Source organism: Podarcis liolepis, assembly GCF_965112155.1.
Source record: "Podarcis liolepis genome assembly, chromosome: 8".
Taxonomy (NCBI): domain Eukaryota; kingdom Metazoa; phylum Chordata; class Lepidosauria; order Squamata; family Lacertidae; genus Podarcis; species Podarcis liolepis.
Window position 1 is genome coordinate 66,822,513 of NC_139560.1, and position 21,282 is coordinate 66,843,794.

At 43.5% G+C, this 21,282-nt stretch overlaps 2 protein-coding genes across 2 annotated transcripts in view; both read right to left on the bottom strand.

Moving 5' to 3' along the window:
• LOC310713848 (uncharacterized protein) overlaps positions 1-20,059 on the bottom strand; it is a 32,111-nt gene extending 12,052 nt beyond the window's left edge. Inside the window, exons 1-7 of the mRNA XM_083518413.1 lie at positions 19,821-20,059; positions 18,380-18,557; positions 3,209-3,346; positions 2,588-2,705; positions 2,333-2,475; positions 1,900-2,067; positions 453-846 (exon numbers count right to left, since the gene is read on the bottom strand). Of these exons, the coding sequence (XP_083374539.1) occupies positions 453-846; positions 1,900-2,067; positions 2,333-2,475; positions 2,588-2,705; positions 3,209-3,346; positions 18,380-18,547 (1,129 nt within the window). The 5' untranslated portion in view covers positions 18,548-18,557; positions 19,821-20,059. The remainder of the gene's footprint in view (positions 1-452; positions 847-1,899; positions 2,068-2,332; positions 2,476-2,587; positions 2,706-3,208; positions 3,347-18,379; positions 18,558-19,820) is intronic.
• On the bottom strand, positions 13,308-16,065 carry LOC310713818 (serpin B6-like; the record flags this gene model as incomplete). The annotated part of the gene is made up of 4 exons (XM_083518385.1): positions 13,308-14,398; positions 15,372-15,539; positions 15,811-15,953; positions 16,062-16,065. 4 exons carry the CDS (start codon positions 16,063-16,065, stop codon positions 13,994-13,996), a joined length of 720 nt encoding a protein of 239 aa, XP_083374511.1. The 3' UTR covers positions 13,308-13,993.
• Positions 20,060-21,282: the final 1,223 nt, after the last annotated feature.

Here is a 21,282-nt window from a genome sequence, read left to right on the forward strand (position 1 = left end):
CAAATATTCGCACTTGAAGCAAAGCTGCCTGATAATAAAAAAAGAGCCCTCTACGTTTTTATTAAGAGCATGCAAAAGATGAAGAGGTGTGCAGTTAATAAGATCTGCTTCATCTTCACCAATATTGCTAATGGTCTGTGATACAAGTGCCTCCTATACTAAATAAGGCACACACAATGCATCAATGTGCATTAGGAGTAGGGTTTAAGGAAGGCCACAGTTCTCAGTTGGCCCATTTTAAGATTTGATCCCCTTATGGACAACTGTTAATCAAATATGAATGGAGTTGGGAAAAGCTGTCTCAAGCAGAGGCATAGCAGTGAAGACTTGGGATTAGACAATATAACTTCGAAATAACAGGATGAGAAATCGAAAACTTGATATACTGCCAGCAAGCTGCGGCGGGGAATGTTTGTGCTGCACATACAGGACACCCATTGTTCAGGGAGAGCAAAACCTACCATAGAAGAGAAGGCTTTTTGTTTTGTTGTGCCGAATGAAGAAGAGAAAGGGATGGTCGGCTGTGACACAGGGCACAATCATAGCACACCGCAGCATCATAACAGCAGCAGTAGCAGCAGCGGCCTCAGTTCCCTCTTCGTTTACCTCTACAAAGGATTTGTGAACAACCTCAGACAAAACCAAGTCATTGTTGGGAGACATCTTGGAGAAATCTGCCTTGCTTGGGTCAAACGCCTCAGCCATTCCCATGCTGCTCAGAACAGGCTTCAGGTCGTATTTTTCCTCCAGTTTAAATTTGGGTAGAGACAGCTCAACTTCAGTTAGGTCCATCATCTCAGGGTTAATCCATTCCTTGAGTTTCTCATAGGTCATTTCTCTCTCCAGCTAAAAGACGACAAACACAAGGCATTCAAGGAAAAAAGGAAATCCTGGCTGCATATATAAATCCTCACATTTCTTACATAAAACCATTTTCACTGGATTCTCGGTGAGTCAATTGACTCCATGTACATCAATTAAACTTGTTTCACAATTGCCCTGTCTGTCCGGGTAGAATTCCTTTCTGCTCAACTTGCTTTTATGCCTTCCATCTTTCTGAACAAGACAGAATGCTGGCAGACTTAACTATGCTTATAGAAATATAAACAGCTATATTACACATATATTGCTCCTTCTGGGGTAGTTTATCCACCTTTGGTTCCTACCCTGCACGCAGCTCTCACCTGTGGCTCCTAGAAGCCACAATCTGGGAAATGTCTTTGACTGGCCGGCTAAACCAGGTGAGGGTAGCCAATGGGTCTCAAACCCTCAGTGTGTTAGGGACCTGCCCTGCATGCAAATATAGGCTCTGGCAGACTGAGTGGAGAAGACCATAGTGGGTGCAATGGTCGAGAAGGCAGTTAGTGCTGTAGAGGGAAATGAAGGGCAAATGCAGCTAATCACCTGGGAAAGTAGTCCATCTAGGGAAAGGGAAATTCTGATCCTAAACCTCCACTGTCTTGCAGGATAACTTCAGGAGAAGAAAGGCTAAGGAGTAGACTCTATACAAATCCAGAATGGAGTCCCTAAGATGCTTGGATGGTGCCTTGCACGCCTCTTTCCAGCAACTCCTGCAGCCAAACTGGTGCCAAACATGTCTGGGCAGCCCAAGATGTCTATACACACATCTTGGGCTGCCCAGACATGGGCTGCCCAGGTTAACACCCCGGGGAGGTCACTTTGGCGCTGCTGGCATGGTGGTTTGACTTCACCCCTGGAGGCACACTCCATTCTCTCTCAAGACAGACAAATGCCAACAATGTAACATGTTACACTGGGCACTTGGAAGAATCACGTAGAAGCTGGAAGAATCTTTCTCTTGTCATGTACAGCGACCAACAAGGGCAATTTTTACGGGCAAGAATTTAGATGGTTTTATTCTTATCAAAAATGCCTCACCTTTTCCAGGCCTGTAGAATTATCTGCAATCTCATCAGGAAGCAGGATGATCATGCTGAGCTCGTTATCAACATAAGGAATCTCAAGAATTTTGGTGCGAAGTTCTGATATCCATGTCATGTTGAATTTAGCTTTCTTGAACATCATCTGCACCGGTTTGCTTTCATTCTGCAAATGGAGAAGAATTTCGTTTTAAGCATATAATCTTTTCTATTGCTTGAGCTGCTTTGCACCTTGTTTACTGTTCATCCTCTGTTGTCTCTGCAAAAGAATGTCCTTAGGACATGGTGGGAAGGGAAATCCTAGCTGGTCAACTGATGAAAGAAAAAAACAGAAGGAGGGAACACTCCAAATATCAGAATGTGTGTATTTAATCAAAACGATAAAGACTGTGTGCTCTGTGATGTGCTTCACATTATTTCCCACCTCATACCTTGCTAATTTTAAACGGCCTTTCCTGTGTGTGATCTTTGCGGAACTGATTTGCCCAGTTTCCCTTGAAATAGATAGCATTCACCAAGACCAGCCTTGTACTGGAGTCAATTAGTCCTGGGGCGAGCAGATTTTGGATTTTACCTTGAAGAGGGATTAAAGAGCTGTTTTAATAAGAACATATTTTTTAGACACAAACTCATATTTTAAGAACTAAACCTCAGACAATATGGAAGCCCAAGAATTTGCTACTTACTTGCTGTCTGTTCTTCCACCCAATTATTAATGTATTTCCTGGAATCCTCTGATGCTTTAATGAAGTCTAGTTTCTCTAGACCTGCTCGATAGAATTTCTGGCTGGAGTCTATGAATGACTTAAACAAATATGTTTCAGAATTAAAAGCTATATATGGATCTGTATATATCATATACACACAAACTTTGATTTCATTGAGGTTTTGTCCCACAGAAAAGAGAGGGAGAGAAGGATGTTTCTTCCATTTTCAGATACCGAAAGATGTGAAACACGTATGCAGATGCTTAATTTAACTTCAGTTGATAAGAAAAAGCTCATGGCATGTGCAATAGATTCCTATCAGCCAAAACAGATAAACTGAACCGGATCCAAACAAACTTTTTTTGCTGAAGAATACACATAGCAATCCTTGTCTTGTTATTATATATGAGAGTCCTACATGAAAGTTCCTTATGCAGGATGCTAAATTCTTACCAAGATTTGCCCCTGTATCAATCCTGCTCAATGCAGGCGGGATAGTGAGTGCTTAGGTGCGTTTCTGATCTGCGACAGAACACGGTTCACTATCTGAACAGAGACCACTTCCTCTTCTCTAGCATATTTGTAAACCATGTAACTTACTGAAATAAACTCATAGGATGTTTCTCCAAAGAGCCTGTTGGCTAGCCTAAGCAAGTACTTGGTGTCTGGCTTGTTGATTTCAGAAATAAGTTTCGCGTATCCCTGGTGAAACTCGACGTCGTTGGTCACAGACAGCACCTGTAAGATGATACACGGTTAACGGATAATGTTAAGTAATTTAAATACAGAAATTTATCCATGTACTCCTAAAAAAACGTTATCAGTTGAAAATCCATGTCTTTTAGCAAACAAGGGAGTAAAATATATAAAACAAACAACCATTGTAACAATGATTTGTTGGGGGGCCTTACCGTTTGAGGAGGAAAAACAAAACAAAATCACGATGAGATTTGATAGTAATAAAAATGAAGAAGCAGAAAGCAGATTGTTCCGTTCCTGTTCAAGATTTCACAAGACAAATATCTGAAGCAGTTAGAACGGAAGCAGGCAAAAGAGAGTGACTATTAGTTTTCCCATATTCTTTTCAAAAAACAATAACAAAAACCACATACTAAATTGCTGGGTTTTTATCTTCCCCCTAACAATTTAACTTAACTTTCTAAATAAAACTGGGCTGTCATGTTTCAGCATGGGCCATGTTCTTCTGTGCAAGGATGGAGTAACTAAAATTTGATGATGCACTGAGAATTGAACTCTGGGCAGTGCTAACCAACCATAGCTAAGGATCAACCTGCTTATCAGGAGCTCAGGAAACATTTGGGACAGCCACAGCAGAAACAGATGCACGCAGCTGCCAGTAGCCTAAGAAAAACCAACAGGGCCAAAGAACCACTGCAATTACGGAGAAGAACCTCCCTGCAGCGGGAAGGTATTCTGGGTGTAACAAGAAATACTTTTCATGTAAGTCAACTTTATTCAAGACGACAAACTGGGCACACAAAACTAAGTGTCCTTTGTCTGGGGAAGAAAAACATGGAATCTAAATTTGCTCCCCCCCCCCCCCGTTATACTGGTAATACCTGCTAGACAAGAAAGAGAAAGCCCACATGTTCCATTGTCCTTCTTTGGTACTCTTTTTGTTGATTTAGCAGGACTGCCCCACTTGCAAGTATCAAAGAGACTGTAAATACGTAAGTGGTGGCCTTAATTTCCTTAGGTGGGCTGTGCAGGCCTTGTCGAATAGGCGGCCACAAACTAAATTCAAGAATTCAAAGCATGGTGGTTTTTACTTTGTTTTGTGTGAATAGGAATTCTTCCCTATGGAACCATGACCTAAGTCCAGTTCATGTGTTACTTGCACATAAGGCAATTGTGACTGGGGAATGGGGCCGTGCTTTTAGCTTCAACTCCAATTTGCAGACACTTCCCAGATCAACTCGGTGCATAAACTCTTGCTGGGATGTAGGAGTTCCACGAGACTGGGACATCCACATAAAACCAGAAGCTTGTGCGTCAAGGCTTCAGACAAACACATGCAATGCAGGGTGATTGCAGGAAGCAAAATGATGTCAGTCAAGTAGCTAAAAATGTGGCCCTGCTCCCCATTTACCATGCAAGTGCCTGACATGTGAGTAATTTGTGAACCGGGCTACTGCCTTACGGAGTTAATTGCAACTTGTGGAGAAACTTGTTAATTACAACTTGTGGTGTAGGATAATACAAACTCCCTATGTTATAAACATTCCAGTGGTGTGATAAACAGCAAGCAAAAGCTGTAAGAAGTCCCCTTTCTCAGTGTTACATTCCGCAGAATTTTCTATTAGGGAACAGCATGTAACCTTTTTTACATTCATTGTATTTAAAAGACACAACACACACATGCCCACATCAATACACCATGCACTGCAGAAGGCTCAGAGCACACATCTCTTATGCTAGGCCTGTTTTGACTCTATGATTACAGGCTGAAAGTGAATCATTTTCAGATCACAGTATGTGTTACCTCCCAACCCCTTCTGTATGTCTAAATCACTCAATCCTAAACTAGCTTTCTCTAGATTCAGCGCAATGAACTGTCCTCCTTTAGGGCCAAACTAAACTTGATGGCATTCGCACACCAAGTTGGCATTGGCTTTTTAAGAGTAAATAGTGCTGGGGTTGTGGGGATCATCTCGCTTTACCAGCTGAGGAACCTGGCATTTGTCTGCAGACAGTTTTTCCAGGTCATGTGGCCAGCATGACTAAGCTTGGCGAAACAGAGCAATGCACGGAAACGCCGTTTACCTTCCTGCCAGAGCGGTACCTATTTATCTACTTGCACTCTGGCGTGCTTTCGAACCGCTAGGTTGGCAAGAGCTGGGACCGAGCAACGGGAGCTCAGCCCGTCGCGGGGATTCGAACCACCGACCTTCTGATCGGCAAGTCCTAGGCTCTGTGGTTTAACCCACAGCGCCACACGCGTCCCTTAGTAGCCTTAGGGGCCCACTAATAAATGCATATTTAAGCCTGACCTGCTACAGAGAAAAAGATACACCATGCATGCCTCATTTAAGAGTCAAAACTCAAGCTCCCCCCTCCCCTTAATAGTAATTATCTGGATATACCTTTGCCATTTGGGCTGCAGTGTTCCCTGCCGCACCCAGAGAAACCATCGCCAAAGCAGAAGAAATGCTCAAAGGAGAAAAAAACATGTTCGCTGTATTATCATTTTGACTTAGCTTCTTGAACAGATTGAGGGCAAAGGCACTGTTTGCTGCAGTGAGGCGGTCCATGTCTTATAACCTACGAAACAAGCACAGAGAAGACAGTCATCCAGTTTGTCCGCTCGGAGGTCACTTTTACAAGAAAAACAAAACAAAAATAAGCATTTGTTTTCAGATCCCACACATGTGTCCTAAGGGCATATCAACCTGCAAGTCCCAAGCTGGAACATTTTAATACTCTCCAAAAGGCCACCCACCCACCGTTTTCTGGTGTGTGGGGGGGGGGGGGCTGCAGCCCTCAGAGGAACCGTCAATCACATGCTACATTTCTTTAGATGCCCAGGATGAGAATAACATTCGCCTTCACTTGATTTCTAAGAAGATCAGCTTTAAATTAAAAGTCTATTGCATCTTACATGCAACATTACCCGCTTTGGGACATAAAAATAAATAGAGGGAGGGAAAGCATCATTTGAGAGCCTGTTGTCCCTCCCCACTGCATAATTCTAGCCTCAAAAACAGGACTATTAAAGCCTCAGGTCGCAGAATTAAGTTAGCAAGCCAACAGCTATAATAGCCTGACTTTCGCAATTAAGTCTATGTTTGATAAACTGAGTCCTGAACGGGATCAAGCTTGCATTAAGTCCTCTTTGATACTGGGCACACTAAATCAACCCAGCCCCATGAAATTCACATCTGAACATTTTCCTGGCATGAAGATGCAATGGGACAAGCTTCGCCTGCTGGATTTATATGTCTTGGAGGTTCAGAGACACAGGAACTCTGCCATTTTTTTTCTGGCTGGCAGAGCTGCCAAGCCCAGGTTTTCTTGTTTTTGAAACAAAACAAAACAAAACAAAACAAAACAAAACAAAACAAAACAAAACAAAACAAAACAAAACACACAGCACTCTTGCCAAGCTAGCACACATTTCCTTGTTATTTAAAACCAGAATTTTGGCATGTGCTTTTTCTTCCATCACAGGGGAAAGGAAAGGAAGCCTTCAGAACTGTTCCAAGCTGTGAACCTATTTAAAGGCACAGAAAAAAATCCTTAGGGAAGCGATCCCAAATGGCTCTGATCTCTCTGCAAAACATTAGCAGTCAGGGAAATACACAACTCTCATACAGACAGGGCTAAGCAGGTAAGAAAAGCTATACAACACATCTGTTATATATAATATTTTTTACCATACGACATGGCTGCAGGTTCACTGTAATTAAAATACATAAGGGTATAAACTTAGCAACCTAATATCAGGATTACTCAGGAGGTTCGTTTAGTTACCACACTGCCAATTTCAAGTCACCGCAGGTCATCTCTTTATTCTAGACAAAGAGGAAAAGCTATCTCTTGTATTCATTTAGAATGCTAATTCACTGTATGAAACAATGGATTTTGGGGCATGGAATATTTTCCACAGAAAAGTACAGTTGTGGAAAACTCTCTGCTTCACGTCAACAAGCCAGCCTGTAAACATACTGGGACACAATCCACAATGTGGTGCTTGATGCCACTGACTTGAAAAGAGCACTGATCCTGCAGAGTTGGTGTCAGCCGGCCTTTGTTTATCCCGATTCCTTTAAAAAAATAATTCTAACATTCTAAAGAACACACACACACACACACACACGTGTGGAATAATTAACTTGGCACCACCTTGTGAATTCTGAGTGGTTATAATTCCGTAAATAAGGGAACCATGAAGATTCGCAGTGTGATTTGAGCTTTTGAGTTACAGAATACATACTTATGCTGTATTTTATTTTTTTTTAAGTGAAATCCTTTGCTATGTTATCCAGCTTCTTGTCCAATGCCTTTGAAAGCAGTCTTTCCCAATTCTTTTGGTACGTTTCCAGTTATAACATGTCTCTTTTGTTCATTACAAGACACAATGTTTTATATATTTGTATTGAGGACCGTTTAAAAAAGAACATGAAAAATATGCTTCTGGTTGAAGACATGGCATTCAGCCCTGTCTTCTGTTTGCTTTGCGTTGTAACAGAGACAGTCTTCTCGGCCTTGAGCCAGGCCTTCTACGAAAGATCTCCGATTACACAGAGGCCGCCTGGGACAGAGAAAGAACGGATGCTCTCTCTTTGTATTACTGTATACACAACCAAGCAGTTCTCTGAATTGGTCTGGGGTGCTAGTTCTTCTTGGAAAGAACTCTAGCTTCAGGCACGGAATTGTACTATCCATATTTGTTTGTTCCATTATTGAAGGAGGGTGGGTCACCTTCTTCATTCCCCAGAACGCAGATCCTTCCAGGGAATGCCAGCACTGGGTGCAGCCAGAGGCAAACGTAGGTGCGGCAACAGGTGTGACTTTTACCTTTGTACTGTAGGTTACATTCCAGCCACACAAAGTGACAGGGATTTCTACACCCATGACGCATTTGTCCAGGCAAGCAAGAGGCATCAATCATCACAGTCCAAGGACTATTCCAACCAGGCAGAAGAACTCAAGAAGAGGTCCAGAGTGGGACCAGTGAGGGTCTTGGCCTACTGATGGAGGGAGGGCCGAGATATAGAGATGGTTGGGGGGCCACATTATAGGGCTTCACACCTCTGGTGTTATTTTACCACAATAGACCCACCGAGAGCTAAAGCACTCCAAACACATCCCTAAAGTTATTCCTCCCACCCTCAACAAATTACCTTACTTGATTGGTTGGTTGGTTTTGGCAATCCAGATCTACATCCAGTTCAGCCACACAGCTACAAAGAGGCTTTGCCAAAAAAAGGAAAAACCCCCACAAAGCAATCAAATGGATAAAAAAGAAGCAAGGTGAATGGCCCCATCTGCAGTGTGTGCTTAAAGCAGTATCATAACACTTTAAAGGAGTTTCCAGCCCCATCGTTCAGCCCGGACACTGAGGTCCTCCTCCGAGGGCCTTCTGGCGGTTCCCTCACCGCGAGAAGTGAGGTTACAGGGAACCAGACAGAGGGCCCACCCTGTGGAACGCCCTACCATCAGATGTCAAGGAAATAAACAACTACCTGAGTTTTAGAAGACATCTGAATACAGCCCTGTTTAGGGAAGTTTTTAATGTTTCATCTTTTATCGTGTTTTTAATATTCTGTTGGGAGCCACCCAGAGTGGCTGGGGAAACTCAGCCAGATGGGCAGGGTATAAATAAATCATCATCATCATCACCATCATCATCATTACAGCCATGGCTTCCATCTCCAAAGAATCAAAGAAACTGTACTTTGTTAAGGATGTTAAGAGACCCCATTCCCCGCTCCCTGCAGAGCTACAAGGCCAGAATTCCTCAGGGAAGAGGAATTGATTGTTGAAGTACTCTGAGTGCTCTTCTGGACAGAATCTGGATGCTCTTACAGATGGTGGAGAGAATGTGGCCAAGTTCTGCTTCAGTTTGAAGGGCACAACAGCGGAGGCAGGCTTTGCATTATTACCAAACGCTACAGGAAGAATCCTTGCTCAGTTGTGCTCAAGGGATACCCACGAGGCAATCTTCATTTCAGCTGCAGTCATTGGCTGTTGCAATGGTTAAAACACAAAACCTACTACAAATAACCTAGAGATCTTACCAATAGATCTTAAGCTGCCTTCTGCCTATTCCTAGAGACGGCAAAGTATACAAGACAAATAATTAGAAAGTCTTATGGTTGGTGGGTTGTTTTTTTAAAAAAATGAACTCTTAATTACTATCCATCCAATGCTTGCCAGTTCAAAACTGCCTGATTAAAATAGTATCTGTACCATAAAGGGATGTCCATCTCTTGTTTACTCTGACACATTGAATGTATTTAAAAACAGAAGTATTCCTTCCACATTCCACTGCTATTTAGAGATTTCGGAGCAAAAAGAAACAGAAAACAACCGGTTACTACTCCCTCCTGCCTTGAAAATGCACCAGTGTCTGAAGATCAGCTGTTCTGTCATAGTAGTATTTAATGATACCAGGATACACAATGAGAAGTTTCCCAGCCTCTCAGGGAAGGATAGGGACAGAAGAGGAGCCACCCTCACAAGGCTGGTGAATACGTACAATGGAAAACTATGGCTCTGTGTTGGCACATAAGCTGCACATCCTTCCTGTGCTACAAAGTCGGTTCCTCTATATGTTTCACTCCTGTGTGTTGGCAATGCAGTTGCTACACTCCTCAGCTGGGTGTCGTAATTGACAGCATGGCATGCCAATCTCTGCCAGGCACCCCACTCTTTCCTAGCTGCTGGGAGGCTCCCTGCTTAACCAACACTTTAGAACCCAGCCTAAGGTGTGGGCAGGAACGCCAGGAACTTCCCCCTTTAATTTATTTCCAAGGAACAGGTAGAAAGTCTGCTGCATCCTAATAAGCAAGCCAATAAAAGAGTTTTAGGAATTGGTTGCTGCACATGCACAATGAAAACTCATTAAAATCCACTTCTTCCATGCTCTGCAGGTGATTAAATTTTTCAGTGCAAATATAAAAACAAACCCAACAAACGCCAATCAAGAACAGGCACCAAGGTGGGTTTTATCTCTTCCTCCCCCCAGCAAAGCTCCTGTGCGCTAACAGCTGTGCACAGAAGGCAGAAATACAGCAGGTGAAGCCTTTCCCATTAGAGAAACACAGTATGGAAAGCCGCAACTATTGAATTTCTGTCTCTGTCATGCAGCTGTTCAAAGTACAAAAGCGCCAGTCCTACAGGTGCCAGTCTTGGACAACACCCTGGACGCACCCAAATTACTTTCAGCGCTCCACCTCAAGAAAGGAAGTCCCAGACGCTGCTGCCAAGCAATCCACCTGGCTTGCCCTTTGCAATCCAGTAAGCAACGACTTCAGTTAGAAGTTACCACTGACATATATATAGTGTATGTGTATATATATACACACACACACACACACACACCCCGCAGCATCAACTTCTGAAGGCAAGAACCTGCTTTTATTTGTTATGGTACAACGTTTTTTGCAAGCATATTTGATGTATTGGACTATTACGTTCCTGGAAGTTTTTTGCGCGCAATAAAGCTGGCAGCCTTTAAGGCGCTCCATGAACTTTCGTTGCGCGCAAGCCACTCACAGCACGCCTACCGTTCTGAAGTTAGGATCAGATATTGATTTTCTTCCTCAGCTTACCAAAATAACAGCAGTCCCAGACGAGGCAGCTTTTAACCACACACACACAACATCAGGAACCCCCCTTTCTTTTAAAGGACACGCAACAGAGACAAATGACACCCCAAAGAGAAGAGGACTGTACCGGGAGAAATGCGCGCGGCTGTTACGCACGGATCGCAGGAAGGGCTCCGGCTGCGAGCAAAGAGAGGCACCGAGTGGCGACGGGAAACCCGAGTAGGAGGTACGAAACCATCCCGTCCTGCCAGGGGAGGCGCTCCTTCCTGTGACTCAGCCCCTGACTCAGCCGCTCTCCAGGAACCTAATAGGGTGGCGAGGCGGGGGGGAAGGAGCCGCAGCTTCGAGCCCCCAAGTTTGCTGCCGGCTTCCATTGCCACTGAGCATGTGCAGAACGGCTCGCACATGCCCAGGAGGAGGACACGAAGCCGCTGCCCGTTGCCTTTGCCGGGCGGCACGCCTTTTTCCCCATCGCCGCCTGCTTTTTCCAGAAACGGAGAAGCCTCTCGGAGCAGGAAGGTGGCGCTGCAAAGGCGCAATTACGCCCTGCTCGCGCTGGTTGTTGGCGCAGCAGAAGTAATCCCCGCAGGCTTACTCCCGAGTAAGGGCGCCTGGCTGCGCGATCCCGGGGAGCCTGACATTAATACAGACAATGCAGTTTATAGAGTAAAGCTCATATTCTTTTACTTAGTGTCGGCGTCGCTTGGATAGATCCTCTTTCTATTCGCTGATCCTTAAATGTTCGGAAAAAGTCAGAAGCCCAAGGCTGTGTAAGTTTATTCAGCATTTGTCAGTGACAACAGCTCACTCATAGGAACACAAGAACCAAACTGACTGAACAACACGATAATAATGCCGAGGATTAACTGACCATTGACAGTTTGACAGTTGAAAGAGCATGCGCTTACTTGCCATTAGAACGCAGGTCCATAGCTGTCAACTTTCAGATTAGAAAATAAGGGATCAGCAGCCTCGAAAATAAGAGATCAGCAGCTTCACCTGTCCCGGGGACAGTCTACGGCATATCTAACAATCCGGGATAGCAGCGGGAGATGGTGCTGGAATAAGGGAATTTCCCGCAAAAAAAAGGGAAGGTTGACAGCTATGCGTTCGTCTACCAACACTATACGATTGGTTAGAACGTACCTTGTAACATAAAATGTGTTAAACCCAATACATAACATTGATTTATTGCATTTCCTTGGTAGTGAGACAGGTTGTGTGTGCGGGGAGCCTAAGGTTATCCCAACAGCACAAATGTCCAGCAACAAATACAACCTGAAAAAAGAGACGACACACGTACTTCTGTAAACCAAGGAACCACTATGATTTTAGGGTGAGATCACTTTGAGGTGTATGATATAGATATGCAGGCTTGAATATTTCTGGCCATACTGAGTGTTGTTGTTGTTGTTTTCCGGACATGCTGGGGGAAGGATGGGAACATCCAGTCTGATTTTTTGATGACTGCAATATTCTCCGGAAAGATTGGGTAAGCTTGTACAGTTCAGAGGAATCTCTGGGTATGTGGTGATTAATCTGTGGACTATTCCGGAGAAGTGTTGGGATTTGGGTGTCCTGCCCATAAGAGTGTGTTTATGAGGAGTGTTGAAATGAAAAGCACGGCGGGACACCATTTGATCTACTGAAAGTGACCAGATTGTTGTTAACCATGTGGGGAACCTGGGTAATAAACGATATTCATGCCTTCAATTTGTTGCCCAATACACACAATTCCGATGCTTAAAACAAAGGTCAGACTACCTGGGTGAGATTATGATGCCCTGTTAGAACCATGTTGAGGCCTGAGAAGGAGATCCTGCTATAGTTTCTAAGACCATTGCTATTGGGAAACGAGGACGGGAACCAGTTAGGATTCTGACCCTGGTGATGCTGTGTTGCAACTGAGTAAGGTTAAGCATAATGGACAGTTGGTGCATAAATGCAGAGGGCAAACTTCTAATGCCTGAAATGCAAGCAAGCCGTGAGGAATCAAAAGTACCAGAATGTGCCTATCAGTGATGCAGAAGGAGAACTCAGATCACGACACTTGAAGAAAATACGTATAGGAACATTAACCATTTCTGCAGAACAGAGACTTGACTCAATTAGAACTTGTCAAAGGACGTTCTCCCAGAAGCCTCTGGATTTTGCATGCATTTCCCATACTATCCCAACTGGTCCGGAATATATCCTCCAGTTTGGAACAGGTTCCGTCTAATTGCTCTTTCTTTGTACTAACCAGCTGGTGAGATGATGAATATATAAAATAAATAAATAAATAAATAAATAAATAGAGTGCTGTCAATTATTTTAATGCAAGTGGGCTGTACTCCATGTCATGTGGCACAGGGAGAGAAGATAAGAGCTTTAAAAAACTGCTGTTTTGCACAGTGGAAACATAATTTTCAAAACTACATTTATTGCTTTAAAATGCATGTTTTACAGACAATGATGACTGGCATTTAGAGAAGAATTAAGAATGTGATGCTGCACAGTTTTGTACAGAGACAGATTTGGGCAACAGAAGGAAGGCAGAAAAGCTTATAGAGATAATGTCTAAAACAGCATTAGGCCTCAATGTGATGCCTGTGGTATTTCAGCCTGCTCCTAAGCATTTATATTCAGATTGCCAACCTTTTTGGAACAATGAGGACATTTGGAATTTTGAGAAACTGCTATGGGCGCCAGTCACAAAATGGCTGCCATGGGGCGTGTGGCATGACACAAAATGGCTGTTGGCAGAGGAGAGAAAGAGGCAAAGCTGGTGTCAACATTAACTTGGCAGGAAGTTCTCTTATGCATTTTTTATTTTTGAGAGTGTGTTTACCATGGGAGGTACCAGTGGGTTCACTGCACTGGCAACCCCATTCTATGACAAAGAGAATCTGCCAACGAAGAGGGTGCTTGAAGATGAAAGGGTGGTTTGCTTCTAATTTTATGGGATGTTGAGATGACCTTATTACAATGGTGGCTGCTGAGGCAGCTGCTGCCTCGATGCCCTCTTCATTGATATCCACAAAGGACTTGTGATACACCTCTGACAAAGCCAAGTCACTTTTCTTTGACATTCCTGAGAAGTTAGCTTGCTTCAGGGAGAGCAAAACCTACCATAGAAAAGAAGGCTTTGTGTTTTGTTGTGCCGAATGAAGAAGAGAAAGGGATGGTCGGCTGTGACACAGGGCACAATCCTAGCACACCGCTTAGTCATTACAGCAGCAGTAGCAGCAGCGGCCTCAGTTCCCTCTTCGTTTACCTCTACAAAGGATTTGTGAACAACCTCAGACAAAACCAAGTCATTGTTGGGAGACATCTTGGAGAAATCTGCCTTGCTTGGGTCAAACGCCTCAGCCATTCCCATGCTGCTCAGAACAGGCTTCAGGTCGTATTTTTCCTCCAGTTTAAATTTGGGTAGAGACAGCTCAACTTCAGTTAGGTCCATCTTCTCAGGGTTAATCCAATCCTTCAGTTTCTCATAGGTCATTTCTCTCTCCAGCTAAAATAAGACAAACACAAGGCATTCAAGGAAAAAAGGAAATCCTGGCTGCATATAAAAATCCTCACATTTCTTACATCAAACCATTTTCACTGGATTCACAGTGACTCAAATGACTCCATGTACATCACTTAAACAAACTTGTTTCACAATTGCCCTGTCTGTCCGGGTAGAATTCCTTTCTGCTCAACTTGCTTTTATGCCTTCCATCTTTCTGAATAAGACAGAACACTGGCAGACTTAACTATGCTTATAGAAATATAAACAGCTTTATATATTGCTCCTTCTGGGGTAATTTATCCACATTTGGTTCCCCCCACCCTGTACTCAGCTCTCACCTGTGGCTCCTAGAAGCTGTCAGCATGTTGAACAATGTTTATAAATTGTATACCTATATTTTAGCTGAAAGAATTAAGAAAATTCTCCAAACTATTATACAGTATAGTAATGGACCTAAAAGGTATCTAAAGCCATTTGCACATGCAGAATGCAGGCACCATATATATAGAAATGAGCAAACCAGTGATATTTTAGGGAGCAGGCTGGCAGGCAGGACCCATTACTTACATTATAGGAGCCTATACAACACAAAACACTGTTGCTATGTGTAGGTTTTATTTTATTTGTTTTTTATCTTATATTTTGGAAATGTACATCTAGTTTTTTTCCTTTACGTCTTTTGGGGGGCCCCAAAAGAGTGGGACCCTAAGCTATAGCTTGTTTAGCTTATATGTAAATTCGGCACTGACCCCAAGGAGGTCATTTCGGCGCTGCTGGCATGGTGGTTTGACTTCACCCCTGGAGGCACACTCCATTGTCTCTCGAGACAGATGCCAACAATATAATAAGTTACACTGGGCTCTTGGAAGAATCATGTAGAAGCTGGAAGCTAGAATGCTCTTGTCATGTACCAACAAGGGCAATTTTTATGGGCAAGAATTTAATGGTTTTATTCTCAGCAATAATGCCTCACCTTTTCCAGGCCTGTAGAATTATCTGCAATCTCATCAGGAAGCAGGATGATCATGCTGAGCTCGTTCTCAACATAAGGAATCTCAAGAATTTTGGTGCGAAGTTCCGATATGTATGTCATGTTGAATTTAGCTTTCTTGAACATCATCTGCACTGGTTTGCTTTCATTCTGCAAATGGAGAAGAATTTCGTTTTAAGCATATAATCTTTTCTATTGCATTGCTTGAACTGCTCTGCACCTTGTTTACTGTTCATCCTCTGTTGTCTCTGCAAAAGAATGTCATTAGGACATGGTGGGAAGGGAAATCCTACCTGGTCAACTGATGAAAGAAAAAAACAGAAGGAGGGAACACTCCAAATATCACAATGTATGTAATTTAATCAAAACGATAAAGACTGTTTGCTCAGTGATGTGCTTCACATTATTTCCCACCTCATACCTTGCTGATTTTGAACGGCGTTTCCTCAGTGAGATCTTTGCGGAACTGATTTGCCCAGTTTCCCTTGAAATAGATAGCATTCACCAAGACCAGCCTTGTAGTGGAGTCAATTATTCCTTGGGCGAGCAGATTTTGGATTTTACCTTGAAGAGGGATTAAAGAGCTGTTTTAATAAGAACATATTTTTCAGACACAAACTCATATTTTAAGAAGTAAAACTCAGACAATATGGAAGCCCAAGAATTTGCTACTCATTTGCTGTCTGTTCTTCCACCCAATTATTAATGTATTTCCTGGAATCCTCTGATGCTTTAATGAAGTCTAGTTTCTCTAGACCTGCTCGATAGAATTTCTGGCTGGAGTCTATGAATGACTTAAACAAATATGTTTCAGAATTAAAAGCTATATATGGATCTGTATATATCTGTATATATTACACCACACCCCCTCAACAGTATTTATAGGAACTCAAACACTGAGATCCTGCTCTGTTCCAGTAACAAGAAGCCGTAAGCACCAGCCTGAAGATGACGAGTGAGACCTCGTCGAAACGTCGCCTAGACACCCCAACTCTTACACGGGAAGACACCCGAAGACACCAAAACCTGCATTCCTGTACCCGTGAAAATCTACGAAAGCAAATATCTGTATATATCATATACACACAAACTTTGATTTCAATCAGGTTTTGTTCTACAGAAAAGAGGGGGAGAGAAGGATGTTTTTTCCATTTTCAGATACTAAAAGATGTGAAACACGTATGCAGATGCTTGATTTAACTTCAGTTGATAAGAAAAAGCTCATGGCATGTGCAATAGATTCCTATCAGCCAAAACAGATAAACTGAACCTGACCCAAACAATTTCTTTTGCTCAAGAATACACATAGCAATCCTTGTCTTGTTCTTATACATGTGAGTCCTACATGAAAGGTCCATATGCAGGATGCTAAATGCTTTCCAAGATTTGCCCCTGTATCAATCCTGCTCAATGCAAGCGGATAATGAATTCCAATGTGGTGTTTTTTCTTTCCATTCCTCTATGGAAGAAAAAACGTTACGTAAGCAATACTTATTTGCCTCCAAATTTGGCTACTCTTTGGAAAGTGCCAACTACCTGTTGTATTACAGTTTTTTTTATTGTAATTATCCTCTTGGCTTGATCTAGCAAAAGCTCCTCTTAGTCTAACATTCTGTCCCTGGAAGCTCACAAGCATGTCATAAAATTAACACACATTTCTCTATAATGGCCTGGATTCAAAGGCCCATAAACAGATAGGGAAATGCAGCAGTGCTGGTCTGTGAACTCTTTGTGCAAACGCTGGGGGACTTTGCCTTCCAGGTCCCATGGCAGATTACAACAATTCAAAATTCTGTACGTATTACATATATTAAAAAGTCACAGCAATGGCCTGGGTCCTGAAAACACATAGGCCATAGGGTAAAGAGGTGAATCTTCAGAGTGGCCGACGAGACAGTATAACACCCGTCCTGAAGGACCTACATTGGTTCCCAGTATGTTTCCATGCACAAGTCAAAAGTGTTGGAGCTGACCTTTAAAGCCCTAAAAAGCCTCGGCTCTATATAGTTGAAGGAGCGTCTCCACCCCCATCGTTCAGCCCGGACGCTGAGGGCCTTCCGGTGGTTCCCTCCTTGCGAGAAGCTAAGCTACAGGGAACCAGGCAGAGGGCCTTCTTGGTAGTGGCACCGCCCTTTGGAACACCCTTTCATCAGATGTCAAGGAAATATCAACTATATGACTTTTCGAAACATCTGAAGGCAGACCTGTTTAGGGAAGTTTTTAATGTTTGTAGTTTTCTTCTGTTTTAATGTTCTGCTGGGAGCTGCATAGAGTGCCTGGGGAAACCCAGCCATACGGGCAGGGTATAAATAATAAATAATAATATTATTATTATTATCCCAGCTAATGTCCTGGTGCCAAGTAAGGACAGGGGAAAAGAGAAAGAAATGAATCTATCCACCAAGTAGATTGGCTGGAACAACCTGCCACCTGGACTCAAGCTGATCACTGCTGCTAATTCAAATGTCCCTTTCAGTTTGATGGAAGGTTTTACTGGAAAGTACAGAAGGGATAGTGAGTGCTTAGCTGCGTTTCTGATCTGCGACAGAACACGGTTCACTATCTGAACAGAGACCACTTCCTGTTCTCTAGCATATTTGTAAACCATGTAACTTACTGAAATAAACTCATAGGATGTTTCTCCAAAGAGCCTGTTGGCTAGGCTAAGCAAGTACTTGGTGTCTGGCTTGTTGATTTCAGAAATAAGTTTCTCGTATCCCTGGTGAAACTCGATGTCGTTGGTCACAGACAGCACCTGTAAGACAATAAATGGTTAACAGATAATGTTAAGTACAGTAATTTAAATACATTTATCTACGTACTCCTTAAAAACTGTATTAGTTGAAAAATCCATGCCTTTCAGCAAACAAGAGAGTGAAATACTCTAAATGCATATTTCAGCCTGACCTGCTACAAAGAAAAGGAAGCACCATGCATGGAGGCAAAAGTCAAGCTCCCCCCTCCCCTTAATAGTATTTATCTGGATATACCTTTGCCATTTGGGCTGCAGTGTTCCCTGCCGCACCCAGAGAGACCATCGTCAAAGCAGAAGAAATGCTCAACGGAGAAAAAAACACGTTCGCTGTATTATCATTTTGACTTAGCTTCTTGAACAGATTGAGGGCAAAGGCACTGTTTGCTGCAGTGAGGCGGTCCATGTCTTATAACCTACGAAACAAGCACAGAGAAGACAGTCATCCAGTTTATCTGCTCGGAGGTCACTTTTACAAGAAAAAACCCAAACCTAAGCATTTGTTTTCAGATCCCACACGTATCCAAATGCATATCAACCTGTAATTCCCATGCTGGAACATTTTCATGCTCTCCAAAATGCCACCCACCGACCGTTTTCTGGTGTGGGGGAGGCTGCAGCCCACAGAGGATCCGTCAATCACATGCTACATTTCTTTAGATGAAAGCAATGGCCAGCAGACAGTAATTTGCAAAAATGCCCAGGAGGAGAGTAACATTTGCCCTCACTTGATTTCTAAGAAGATCAGCTTTAAATTAAAAGTCTATTGCATCTTATATGCCACATTACCCCCTTTGGGACATACAGTGGTACTTCGGGTTAAGTACTTAATTCATCCCGGAGATCCGTTCTTAACCTGAAACTGTTCTTAACCTGAAGCACCACTTTAGCTAATGGAGCCTCCTGCTGCTGCCGTGCTGCCGCCGCTGCACTATTTCTGTTCTCATCCTGAAGCAAAGTTCTTAACCCAAGGTACTATTTCTGGGTTAGCGGAGTCTGTAACCTGTAGCGTATGTAACCTGAAGTGTATGTAACCCGAGATACCACTGTAAAGCATCATTTGAGAGCCTGTTGTCCCTCCCCACTGCATAATTCTAGCCTCAAATACAGGACTACTAAAGCCTCAGGTCGCAGAATTAAGTTAGCAAGCCAACAGCAATAATAGCCTGACTTTCGCAATTAAGTCTATGTTTGATAAACCGTGTCCTGAACGGGATCAAGCTTGCATGAAGTCCTGTTTGATGCTTTTATAACTATATTGTGACTACTGGCACTAAGATGTACAAATCTTTCAAAACTCCTTCTACCAATATTAGGGCAGGCATGTCCAGAGTCTGGTTCGGGGGTTTAATTCGGCCCCTTCTGTCCTGGGGTAAAATCCTAAAAAAAAAAAAAAAATGCTCAGCAACCTCAATCCTAAAAAAAAGGTCAACAACTTTGGTAGAGAAACACAGTATGGAAAGCCGCAGCTATTAAGTTTCTGCCTGTGTCGTGCAGCTGTTCAAAGGACAGAAGTGTGCACAGAAGTGCAGGTCCCACAGGTGACAACACCCTGAGACCCTCCCAGATTACTTACTTCCTCAACAAAGGAAGTCCCAGACAACATCAGGACCCACCGCATTTCCTTTAAAAGACACGCAACAGAGACAAATGGCACCCCAAAGAGAAGAGGACTGTACCGGGAGAAATGCGCGCGGCTGTTACGCACGGATCGCAGGAAGGGCTCCGGCTGCGAGCAAAGAGAGGCACCGAGTGGCGACGGGAAACCCGAGTAGGAGGTACGAAACCATCCCGTCCTGCCAGGGGAGGCGCTCCTGCCTGTGACTCGGCCCCTGACTCAGCCGCTCTCTAGGAACCTAATAGGGAATAAAAAAAGGAGCCGCAGCCTCGATCCCCGCAAGTTGGCGGCCGGCTTCCATTGCCACTGAGCATGTGCAGAACGGCTCGCACATGCCCAGGAGGAGGAAACGAAGCCGCTGCCCGTCTTCTTTTTCCCCGTCGCCGCCTGCTTTTTCAGAAACGGAGAAGCCTCTCGGAGCAGGAAGGTGGCGCTGCGAAAGCGCAATTGCGCCCTGCTCGCGCTGGTTGTTGGCGCTGCAGAAGTAATCCCCGCAGGCTTACTCCCGAGTAAGGGCGCCTGGCTGCGCAAACCCGGGGAGCCTGACATTAATACAGACAATGCAGTTTATAGGGTAAAGCTCATATTCTTTTACTTAGCGTCGGCGTCGCTTGGATAGATCCTCTTTCTATTCGCTGATTGTTAAATGTTCGGAAGAAGTCAGAAGCCCAAGGCAGTGTAAGTTTATTCAGCATTTGTCAGTGACAACAGCTCACTCATAGGAACACAAGAACCAAACTGACTGAACAACACGATAATAATGCCGAGGATGAACTGACCGTTGACAGTTTGACAGTTGAAAGAGCATGCACTTACTTGCCATTAGAACGCAGGTCCATAGCTGTCAACTTTCAGATTAGAAAATAAGGGATCAGCAGCCTCACCAGTCCAGGGGACAGTCTATGGGATATCTAACAATCCGGGATAGCAGCGGGAAACGGCGTTGGAATAAGGGAATTTCCCGCAAAAAAAGGGAAGGTTGACAGCTAAGTGTTCATCTACCAACGCTTCTGCGATTGGTTAGAATGCGCCTTGTAACATAAAATGTGTTAAACTCAATACATAACACTGATTTATTGCATTTCCTTGGTAGTGAGAGAGGTTGTGTGTGCGGGGAGCCTAGGGTTATTCTACGAACATGAATGTCTCGCAACAAATGGAATTGATCCCTAGAAAATACAACCTGAAAAAAGAGACGACGCACATACTTCTGTAAACCAAGGAACCACTATGACCTTCGGCTGAGATCAGCTCCTTTGAGGTGTGTATTCTAGATATGCAGGTTTGAATCCTTCTGGCCATATTGAGTGTTGAAATATCTTTTTCCCGGACATGCTGGGTGAAGGATGTGAACATCCAGTCTGATTTTTTGATGACTGCAATATTCTCCGGAAAGATTGGGTAAGCTTGTACAGTTCAGAGGAATCTCTGGGTATGTGGTGATTAATCTGTGGACTATTCCGGAGAAGTGTTGGGATTTGGGTGTCCTGCCCATAAGAGTGTGTTTATGAGGAGTGTTGAAG